General features: G+C 46.4%; 1 protein-coding gene across 1 annotated transcript; it reads left to right on the forward strand.

Moving 5' to 3' along the window:
- Positions 1 to 2,049: 2,049 nt before the first annotated feature.
- On the forward strand, positions 2,050 to 4,006 carry LOC124681925 (transcription factor MYB2-like). The gene is made up of 2 exons (XM_047216697.1): positions 2,050 to 2,406; positions 2,969 to 4,006. Exons 1-2 carry the CDS (start codon positions 2,247 to 2,249, stop codon positions 3,751 to 3,753), a joined length of 945 nt encoding a protein of 314 aa, XP_047072653.1. The 5' UTR covers positions 2,050 to 2,246; the 3' UTR covers positions 3,754 to 4,006.
- Positions 4,007 to 11,856: the final 7,850 nt, after the last annotated feature.

Raw genomic sequence — 11,856 nt, forward strand, 5'->3', positions numbered from 1 at the left:
CAGATGACCATGTAAAGATCAAGATTTTCTTTCTCGGTATTTTTTACCGGAGGACACCTGAAAATCTTGTTACCACAAAATCTTGAAAATCTTGGGATTTGTCGTCCAAATTTATTCAAACAAATTTTGAATTCAAAAGTGTCACCAGACAAAGATAATTCTAGCATGAAATGGCAGTAATGCTTATGTAGTGCGGCAAGACCATTCCATCGAACAATAACATGGCGTGCGCTCGAATCTTAGTTCCTCCATTGTAATCCTTTTTCTAAGCAAAATGAGTAAAAAAAAATGCCAAAACTTCTATTGAGCTGTTTGCAACACGCCGACGCAGCGCAAATCTAAAAGACCACAAATAGAACAATTAAACTTAAAACATAGTTCATTTAAACATATGCCCTATTTTGGTCCAATTTATACAAAAGAAAGCCCTATATGACCTTTAACTACTACAAAAAACTAGCTAGGGTTTGAGGCGGACGAGGTGGCCACCGGCGCGCCGCCTAGTCCCAGTTGACCTCGTCGCCGTCCTCCTGGGAGTGGGCGTCGATGACACCCCAGGGCAGCGATGCGCTGTTGTGGCCCGAGCTCGCAATGGACTCCGGCCACGGTGACCACTGGGCCTCTTCCCGGGCCGACCGCGGGTCCGGAGGGCTGGCCGCCTGCAACTCCGCCGCAGCAGCTTCGCCTCCTACTTGAGGCGGAGGTGGTGCTCCTCCTCCGCTTAGCGCCTGGCCTCCTCGTGCCAGTGCCTAGCCTCCTCCTGCCAGCGCGCTTGGCCCAGCAACTGGTGCGGATTGCGCTACTGCTGAGGCCACTTGGCCCGCGTCTTGGATGTAGAGCCCGCCGTGGTGGCGGGCAGCCCTCATCGCTGGCGCGATCCGCCGGCTGTTGTCGGCCTCGTCGCCTTTCGCGTCGGGAGCGAAAGATTGCTTCGGGGCCATGGCAGCGGATGCGAGCGTGCGTGGGGAGTTGGAGTGGGAGTGGGGAACTGGACTGGATAGGGACAGTCCCCTCCCAGTCCATATTTAATAAGATGCGCGTCTGCCCACCGAGAGCTGGGCCCAGGGAGGCGAGCAGGCGGACGCGGGAGAACGCCGAGTGCCATCCACGGCCACCCAAACCTGACCAGATTTGGGCCGGGTTTGGGTCGTCCCGGACACCGCGTCCATCCACCTTTGGGATGCGTCGTGACGTTGGGCCGCGATTTTATCCGACGTGACCCATCCGGCCTTACGGAAGTCTATTGGGCACATAACCACCGCGCCAGAACAAGCTCTTTGACAAGTGGATCATACGATTGCCTATATGATCAAATATTGGAGTTAAAATTCATAATTTGCCAATTTTTTACCAGTATCATTATTTATTGGGTGGAGGGGGTAACAAATTTTGGTTTTTGAAATTCTCAGCCGAGAAAAAAAAACTTGCTAAATATTTATTAAATTTGATACTAGTTTGGTTTAAGAAAGGTGTTCCAAGCAAAAGAAAGTGTTTTTTGGTGAGGTCCAAAATGCAATTTGAATACTGAGTTGAACATTTAGTAGGAAGTTCACAGAGTTCACTCCATTGTTCCACAATTGGAAGTTTGATGCATTGGCAATTTTGATAGGAATTCAGACCTTCCAGGTCGTCATCCCGAAATTGGAGTACCATCAAAGAGTACTTTCTACACTTAGAAAAAGAAGAAGAAGAAGAGCACAGCCTGTCAGCCAAAAGCGACGAGAGGAGGTCCACAGCCCGAGCGCGTGGCCATCGTGGCGGATGAACTCTGCGCAGTGTGGGTGCGGGTCTAGGCGAGTCAACTAGTCAAACTCTCCGGACTCCAATCCGTGTACGCGAGACGATTAGCAGCGTGGCTAATTAGCCCGATGGTGAGGTAAATATCCCACTCTCGCCCTAACCCCCAATATACCCTAAACTTTTGGCTTTGAAAGATAAAGTGAGCAAGGCCTAAACTAATCTCCGTATTTGCGGCGTGCTCCCCCACATGCTTCTTCTTCTTCTTCCCGAGTCCACCAGAGCCACCCCACCTCCCCACCTCACCATCGCCTCGCCCAGCCGTCGTCTATATAAGCCACCCCATTCCTCTCCCGCCAATCCATCACACGCAACGCAGATTCTTCTCTTCTACAACTCTACTGCTACACTGCTTCCTAATCGAACCCAAAACCAAAACCTACCGAGCTCCATCGGTCGATCGCGTCGTCTGAACTCCAAGTGATCGAGGAGAAGGAAGGTTTGAGTTGATGGACATGGCGCACGAGCGAGACTCGAGCAGCAGCGAGGAGGAGGTGATGGCCGGCGACCTGCGCCGAGGGCCGTGGACGGTGGAGGAGGACATCCTGCTGGTGAACTACATCGCCGCGCATGGCGAGGGCCGCTGGAACTCGCTCGCCCGATCAGCAGGTAGGAGACGATTCATGATCATCCATCCAAGTGCTCAATTGCATATCTCATCTCCTCTCTCTAGAACTGCATGTCTGCATCCTTTGGTTTGGTCTCCCCATGCATGAATTATTCAAGCACATCATCATCTACCCATCCATCTCTGAGGTAGATTGGTTGCTTGCATCATTTTGTTTCCACTATGAAGTACGATTAGTCTCAGATATTCTGGAACTTCAAGCAAGCAACAAACCTGTCGCTTTGCATCAACATGCTAATTTATGGAAACAGATAGCTACCAGCCTCCATGCCTGATTTGCCTACCTAGCAGCCACCCAGCTAGCCAGAAGCTATAGTGAGCGAGGAGAATTTTCAGTGGTTAGCATTATTCCCGGCCATAGGGATATTTATTTACCAGTATATATAATCTCTCTTCCATTACATCACTCGTCTTGTCACATACATGCATATATAGATAGTCGCATATATCTAGCGAGCAACTTGGTGAATTTATTTAGTAGCGGGAAAGTGATGTGATTGTTCCATTTGGCCATGTGATTAATCTTTAGCTTGATTTGTGTAGGTCTGAAACGCACCGGCAAGAGCTGCCGTCTGAGGTGGCTGAACTACCTCCGTCCCGACCTCCGGCGCGGCAGCATCACTCCGCAGGAGCAGCTTCTCATCCTGGAGCTGCACTCGCGGTGGGGGAACCGGTGGTCGAAGATCGCGCAGCACCTCCCCGGCCGCACGGACAACGAGATCAAGAACTACTGGCGAACGCGCGTGCAGAAGCACGCCAAGCAGCTCAAGTGCGACGTCAACAGTCAGCAGTTCAAGGACGTGATGCGCTACCTCTGGATGCCGCGCCTCGTCGAGCGCATCCAGGCTGCCGAGGCGGCGCAGCCCGCCGCCGCCGACACGCCCCTCCCCTGGGAACAAGAGGGCATCTACGAGTCACCGGAACTTCCCGTCGATGCCTGCTGGCCAGCGGAGTACGGCGTCGAGCAGCTGCTAAACACTGCCTCGGCCCCGGAGCAGTCGGGCACCAATACCATTTCTTCCTCGCCGTCTACGGATTCTGGCGCCGGCGCCCAGCCCAGCTGGCCAGCCGCAGTCGACGGCGCAGAGTGGTTCACCACCGCCTGCGACGCCTCCAGCGCCGGCGCCATGTGCCACACGGACCAGCTGATCCAGCAGCAGCAGCAGGCACCGTGCCAGGTCGGGGAAGCTTGGACTCCCGAGCAGCTGCCGGGTCTCGGGTTTCCCGAGCTGGGTGTCGCGGACTTCGAGATCGGCAGCTTCGACGTCGACAGCATCTGGAGCATGGACGACTTGTGGTACACGCAGCAGCCGCAGCAGCTCGTGTGAAAGAAAAGTCAGTACGGTGGCATGGAAATCCACAGCGGCGACGGTGCTCGCGGGGACGCCTGGCAGAGCGGAGAAACGGGATTAGAAGAAGGAGAGGAATCACCTGGGAGGATTAAAACAAGATTTACTCTAATTAGATTTACCGACGTACTGAAGAAGCCCATTTTTGAACTGATCCTCCCGGGCTGTTCTTCTCCAGTTCTGTCCCGTCTTTCTCTTCTGTGTTAATTTACTAGTGGTATAAAAAGTAAAACTGTAGTAGCCGTTCTAGTGTTAATTGTTGCTACTGTTAATTTACGTGATCCGTTTAATTTTGCTCATTCTTTTTGAGTAGATATATAGTAGGAATTGTGTTTCTAGAAGTGGTAATAAAAGGAAGAAATGCTCCGACGTTAAATTCGTACGATTCCGCCCATTTCTCGCCGCTAATTGTGATCCTCGCGCACTTGAATTCCCAGTGACGATCGATCGAGAAGCGTTCCTTTTGTTGTTATCATTACGGTGACGGCGACCGCGATGGGCCGATAGATTTGTTTATGCCGACATATGGATGTTTTATACCGGAAATTCAGTGCAAGCGGTGCCGTTACATCAGCTCAAACAGTTCCCAGATGTGATCGGCATGGCCTCTGCAATCTGCATTACACTTGTTCTCCTTGCAACTCATCGGGTTCACACTTTGGATAACTGAAAGAGAGAGAGATCCACTTATCAGTACAGTAGCAAAGCAGAGCTCATCTGAATACATGACGAACGAAGTGCATGCCGAGCAGATATGCTTTAAAATTTCAGCACTAACCACGCATAACGCATCATCAGATGAGCAACTTGCAGTTACATTTACAGTCACTAAGAGCATCTCTAGCGGATTCCGCAAAACTGCAAACAAGAACCAAGGTTTAAAATACCAGATACCTGTTTTGCGGTATTAAAAAACATATGTCAGAACCAAGGTTTAAAATAGCACGTTATTTCTCTGCTAAAAGCGCGCTATAGCATATCTAGAGAGTCCACGCTAAATTTTAGTATTTTTTCTCTGCATTACGCTATTTTTTTCAGGTAAGTTACTTTCGTTTTTTCGTGATGATGAACTGCAATTTGTTGGTTCCACTTCTAAATCAAAAGATAATATTGTTAATGCTAATATTTTTTAATAAATAATTTGTACTATGTTGTTGCCTTGTGAAATGCTGATGTTAGCTTTCTAAAATATTTGAGATCTATTTTTATATGTGGTTATATATGTATGATTTAGTTACTTTTGGAGTATATATCCATTCATTTTAGTAAAATTATTTATTTTAGGCTATATTTAGTATTATTTTGAAAACGATATTTAAATATATCACGCTATTAGCACGATACAATGTTCATAGCGTTGAAAGAGGTTGACGCTATTTCATTTAGCACGCTATTTTAAACCTTGGTTAGAACATATGCCAGAAGTTGAACTCCAATTTTTTTTAAAGAAGTTATCGCCAGATTTTCATCTTCCTAAGATAGATCATTACAAGCCGATAAAATTAACCGAAACCCTAGCTACTAATCCTAATCACAAAATGTGCTCGTCGACGGCGACAAGAGATTCACCGGGACGCGTCAGCGACGGATGGGGCTTTACCGGGATGGCCATTACTCCTCTTCGAAGGAGGAAACAACCACGAAGCTTTGGAGGCGGGCATGCCGATGCTAGTAGAGGCGCCCTCGTGCATCTGGTAGACGTGGAATTCCCATGCCAGTTGGTCGAGGTTCGACTCTGCGACATGGCAGCGGTACATTTCCTCGCGTGAGGTCGTGTGCACCGACCGCACGGGCACCCGACGCATCACCTGTCATTGGCCTTGTGAATGATGAAGTGGTCGTCGTCCTCCCCCTCCTCCTCGCCGGAGGGGTCCTCGTCCTCCTCGTCGGAGCAATGCGGAGCAGATATGCTTTAAAATTTCAGCACTAACTGATCAGATATGCTTATAGTTACAGTCACTAACACCTGCATATGCGGCAGTTTAAAAGGATAAATAACAAAATGAGGTGAAAAGCAAGGGAGCCATATTTCTCCGTATTTTCACACCACATTTTCTTTCTTCTCTAGAAAGGACAAAACGAAATTCTAAAGGCGTCGCTCGCCTGCGAAAAGTGCACCCCCGCGCGATTGTCGTGGCTGGGCCGACCTGAGCAACAAGCGCCACTCGCGAGTGTCAGTGTTCATCCACCATTTTTGAGCCGGTATTTCTCTGCGTCGTACGAGGGAGCACCGATGCGCCGTTTGATTTGTTGAACCGGTAAGAAGGGAAAAGTCCATGGATGTTAACGTGGGATCGGTACATCAAGGGGACGATGACGAAGCTGATGGGCGTACGATGGGGAAGTGTGTCAGTGTGTGTGTGCGCGTCCTCCGCCGATTTGTTGGAGAACGTTGTCGTTTGTTTTTGTACTATACTCTCTACACCGGCCAATGGAATCAATCAATTAGTGCATTGATTTTAGTTAGCTGGAATTCTTTCTTTTGCGTGTGGATGAACTAATGTACGAACAACATCCCTTCCATGAAAATACGTAGCCATGCTTACAACTGGATTTCCAAATATTAGTTAATTCCAAACAATGGCTCACGTTGATAACACGGATTTTCTAGATACAAGGATGGGCGTTTGCGGCTAGCGGTTTGCAAAATCATGGAGCTTGAACTATTTGTGCATCAATGGGATTGTGACGGAACTGGATGGACGATCAGGAAGCGTGTTCATCATCTCCCAATTAGTTGGAGAACGTCGTCGTTCGTTTCTATACTTACGCCAAATTAAGTCAAATACTAACTGTTTGATTTAATTTGGTGAAGCTCTTTCCTTTTGTGTACCGGTGAATTAACTTCTGAACATGTCAGTTCCGCGGAAATATTGTGCTCCTCACTTGAATGCCTAACCTAAACTTCCCTAACAATTTCCCATTCGCTACAATGTCCTTTCTTTTTCCTAATTTTCTTGTTGTTCTGGTTGATATCCATTCTTTGCACTATGTAGGCCCTATTAGATATTAACTTCGTAATAAATACGGTTGTATGTGTCAATCAACGCAGAGGTCGGGGATCTCATCTTGAGAAAATAACTCACAATTCTCATATCTAACTATATAACGCTAAGGGCATCTCCAACGGCGCGACGCAAGTTCGCTGCGCGATTATTGTTTGCGTCCGCCGGGCCGAAAAATGCATCGGGTCCCTGCTTCAGCGGGGCGACGGAAAGTGACCAGACCGTTCGCGACGCAAACCTGGCCCAAATATGCGTCTTGGACGCTGCGCGGACGCTCAAAGTGTTCGCTCGTGTCTGGCGGACGTTTCGTCAGGCCCGCCTGGCAGCGACCCTGGCTTGATGCATCTTCTGAGGCGCGCCAGTGACTGGCGCCGCTGCATCGTTTCGGCAGTCCGCGCCACGTTAATCGCAATGCCTCGCCTGCCGAGTGGCCGTCACCCACCTCCGCCAACGCAGTAATAGCGACGCCACGCATCCCGCGGCCGTCGCCTGCCTCCGGCCTCTATAAGGAGGGCACGCGCTCTTCTTCCTCATTCACTCCTCCACACAAACCCTTGCCGCCACAAGCTACGAGTCAATTGAAGCCAGTAGTGGTGGTTTTGGAAAAAAAAATTATAAAAATAATACTGCCTTGGCTTGGCCCATGCCGATAAGTACTTATTGGTAATGGTGAAGCCAATAAGAACTTATCGGCGTCGGCCAAGCCATTAAGTGTCTAGCGGCAATCTAGCTTAATTACCACCTATATTAGGAACATTTCGGCGTCGGCTAGGCCAATAAGTACTTATTGGCGACGGAGTAGCCGATAGGTACTTGTTGGCATCGGCCACGCCGAGGCCTATTTTTAAAATTTTCTAAAATTTTCTAAAATCGTGTGTTATTTCTAAAATTTAATTAAAAATGTATTATTTAAAAATAATAGTCAAAATGCATGCTGAAAGTTTACTCCCATACTACCAATTTAGAAAAAGCAACACCGATGCCCGTGAGGACCTAAGAAGAAAATATGTTGTATGTATACATCACATACGCATGTGTTTGCATTCCGCATTTATTCACATTTAATCATTTAATCATGTGATACATTTCTTATTTATTCACGCTTTTTAGGGAAGTTCATCATAGCTAGCTTTATTAATATCACTGAATAGCTTCATCATTTAGGAAAGTTCGTAAAAAATGCTACGGGGTTCATCGACCACATTACTTGAGGTATTAGAAGTAAAGCAATTCCTAGCTAGTTCATGAGCTCCCACGTTTGTGTCTATCCACAATGAGAAAACTCGACCTTCCCTACACTTCCAGTTGTAGTCACAATGTCGGCATAAATCGTTGTGGCATCACTCCAAATCCATTCAGCACCCGAGCAAAGTTGGATGACTTCTAAAGAATAAGATTCAGCGTCCAAGTCGTTGAATCCTAAAGAGCAAGCAAAAGAGAGTCCATGCAACATTACCAAAGCCTTGGCTACATAAATAAACTCTATAAGGAGGATGTCGTCCCTATTGCCGATTTAATCGTCTCCTTCATGCCCACAAACCAGGCCAATCTCTCACATCGCCATCTATTTTCTTGTTGTGCAGCAGGAGGAAAGCAGCTACTCGAAACTTCCCGACTATCAGCTTCCGGGAAGTGCATGCACACGGCTGCTTTGTCTTCGACCATCACGTACCAGCCTCTTCTTCTCTTCGATTGATCATCGGCTTCACCACCTCTTCTACCTCAATCTCATTCTCAGGTCCTCATTGCCATCAATCAGCATTGTAATAAATCGATCTTAAGCTATTTTTTTCACTACGTGTGGTGTTAATTAAATCTAGGGTTTACATCCATGTTGCATGTGATGCTAGTTCTTTCATATGATTGCTAGTAAAAATTTCTACATAATTATTGATATGACCTTCATGTCATTTTATTCGGGGGTGAAATGATGGTAGCCTACGCAGCGGTTTTGCTCGTTTCGAACCGAGTGGGTGCTAATGTATAATGTATCTACAAGACGAACATTTTTATTATAGAAATGCAAAATAAATTAGTTTACGTCTATACACATGTAGATATTTATGCACTCATCCATCATGATATGGTTGACATTGAATAGCTAGGGACAGCCAGCTTTGGTGTGGCCTATATGCAACGACGACTAGTGCACCACACTGCCTCTCCGGCGTACACATAGTCGACGAACTAGGAGCGTTTGCTGATGCCAATTGTCAGCGCCCAAGGTACAAGAAAGCGAGGTGTGTTTGACATGGAAGCATCGCATGGCACATGCCCTCGAGCAACTGAGCTAGCTACCAGTGTAGACACACATTGCTCTTGGGGCCAGCGAACGCGGGATTTTTAAGCGACATCACCGACATGGGTTGAGCTGCCGGCACGAACTCAATAATTCTTCTACAATGACCTGCATATTAATAGCACAGAAATATCTTAATTTTCTTTGTTAAATGTCCATATCACCATAGCTAGACGGTAAAGAACAGGGATCTACTATCTTCCTACCGAGATATCTTGCCCCCTCTGGGCTTGTTTGAGTATTTAAAGGGATGATCAAGGATTATTCAGAATTCTGTAAAATAATTCTCAATAGTTTGTTTACTTATCTAGGTTTAGATTGGATATTCCTGAAATATCCTTACAATTTCGTTTTCGTAGATAAAAAGTCTTCCTCATATTACTGTATATTTGGAGAAGAGTAACTGAGGATATCGGGAGGTTGGATGAACACCAAATCTCCTCTCGTTCCCGGATCCTTTGGGTAAAAATACGAGAGAAGTAAACTGGGCTGATGGTGTTAAGGAAGCAACACGTACTCATAACGTTCCAAAATAAGTGTTGCAGCATGACTTGGATGACAATCTTGTGTCGCTGGTGCAGTGAGGTTGTCGGCACGGCCGACGCGTCTCAGAGGAGGCGGCCTGACCTATATGTTGGGGCAGCGGCCCCGAAATTGGTGTGGCGGCTGTGGTCTACGAGCAATTTGCTTGAAGTTTGGGTTGCGGGTGGCTGAGTCGTGCGGTGTCGTGGCTCGGAGTATGAGCGGTGGTATGTCAGGATGATAGTTCCAGAAGGTGGTGTTGGCGGTCTGATCGGTGTGGCGGAGCAGCTGGATGTCAGAGCGGTGGCCCCGAAAGTTGACTGTGCTGAGGGAATTGATCTCCTATCGAGCGGACGACGAGGTTGCCTTCGATGTTGTCCGTCAATGTCGCTTTGGCGCAGCTCCTCGGGGGTTGGCTTCTTCTTCTGCGTTCGAACGTCCCGTATCTACACCAGCCATAATAGTCACGACGTCTTCTCTGGCATGGTGAATGGTTGTCTGATCTTGACGGAGTGGTGTTTAGAGGTCTTGAGTGGGCTTGGCCCTGTGGTGAGTGTGGCGTGGTCCCGTTGTGTTGTATGATTTTTGCCCGGCTTTTCGCTAATTAACTGGGTGTCTTTCTTCTCAAATCTTAATTAATAGAAAAGCAAAGGTTTTGCCTTCATTTTAAAAATATAGGTGACATGGCTACCTACATATAAATGTATCTATACATTAAAATATTGATGAGGGCATCTTGCACCTCCCAGTGTTCCTATGAAGGAGGACGTGAAGCCCAACTTCATGACTCCACCAAGGTAGATACGATCCATGGAGGTGACCGAACCATGTAGGAACTTGGGCCGGTTGAATGTTTTATTTGTGTCCATATTATTTTTAGCCGGGTCATGTTGTGGGCCATCTAGAATTTATTTTTTGTTTCGGTTTGGGTCTGTCCAACCGACTAGTTTTCTGGTCTCCTATATAAAGCAACCAGCGCCTAGGGTTTTGGGAGTTCAGCATTTTGAAAGTTTAGACATTGAGTTGTGCCGACATCATCCCTCTAGGGACGGCGTAAATAAAGTTGCGTGAAGGATCTTGTGTGCATCAAGAATTATCAGACTGAGGTTTGAGGCGTGTTGATCATCATCACGTTACTTGTTGGAATTCTTTCCTCTTCTTCAGGCTACGTTCATCGCCTGATTGGGAGAGTTATTGTCTTACTATTTTGATGACTCGCTGTGAAAGATTGGGCAAAACTCTACGAATCATAGGTTGATCCAGATCAAATACGTCTAGATACATCTACATCTAAAAAATATTATGAAACTTATTCTGAAACAAAGTTAGTAGTAAGCAACAGCTAGTAAAAGCATGGACAGGAAGACTCGGCGGAAAATTCGTTGTTGCAGGAGAGTGGCCAATGGCTCCCGAGCTACATGTAGCTCGTTTTTGGAGAAGTTCCGATTTGAAAGTTTTAAAAAATTGGAACAAAAATTCTTTATGTAGATAAATACTAAAGTCTACTAGTGTGCAAAAAAATCAGTCTGAAATTCCTTGTATATATTTTGGTCTCAGAAAAAATGATAAATGTCTGGATCTAGGTGTGATGAATAGTGCACATTTTGAAAATTTGAATTTTTTTCATTTTTTTGTAGCCTAGATTATAACTAAATTTAAATCGAGATTTTTCACAATGGTAGAGTTCAACACTGCATGTAACAAGAATTTTGTTTCCGGTTTTTTTTTTAACTTACAAATGTCATTTTCGATTGGCCACCATGTAGCTCGGGATCCATTTGTGGTTTCTCCCAGTTGCAACACTTACTTTGGACGACATTGAATAGCCAAGGACATCCAATTTGTTGTGGACTATATGGAACGACGACTACTCCACCATACTATCAAAGACATTGTCGCCCTATACACATAGACGAACTTCGAGTGTTTGCCAATTGTAAGCGCCCAATGTACGAGAAAGCGAGGTGTGTTCTACATCCAAGCATGTAAGCATCGCATGGCACATGCCATCGAGCAACTCAGCTACCAGTGTAGACACATACACTACTCTTGGGGCCAGCCAACACGGAAATTTGAAGCGACATGTGGGTCTAGCTGCCGTTGAACCCCCTTTAATTCTTCCACACTGAAGTACTCCCTTCTTCTGGTTTAATCTATTCTCTAATCAATTTTTTGTTTCATATAATCATCTACATTTTAGCTTTTAGTTAACAAAAAACGTAGAAACAGTCTTGCCCTCTCTATTGGATTCGTTAT

Source organism: Lolium rigidum, unplaced genomic scaffold (assembly GCF_022539505.1).
Source record: "Lolium rigidum isolate FL_2022 unplaced genomic scaffold, APGP_CSIRO_Lrig_0.1 contig_60867_1, whole genome shotgun sequence".
Taxonomy (NCBI): domain Eukaryota; kingdom Viridiplantae; phylum Streptophyta; class Magnoliopsida; order Poales; family Poaceae; genus Lolium; species Lolium rigidum.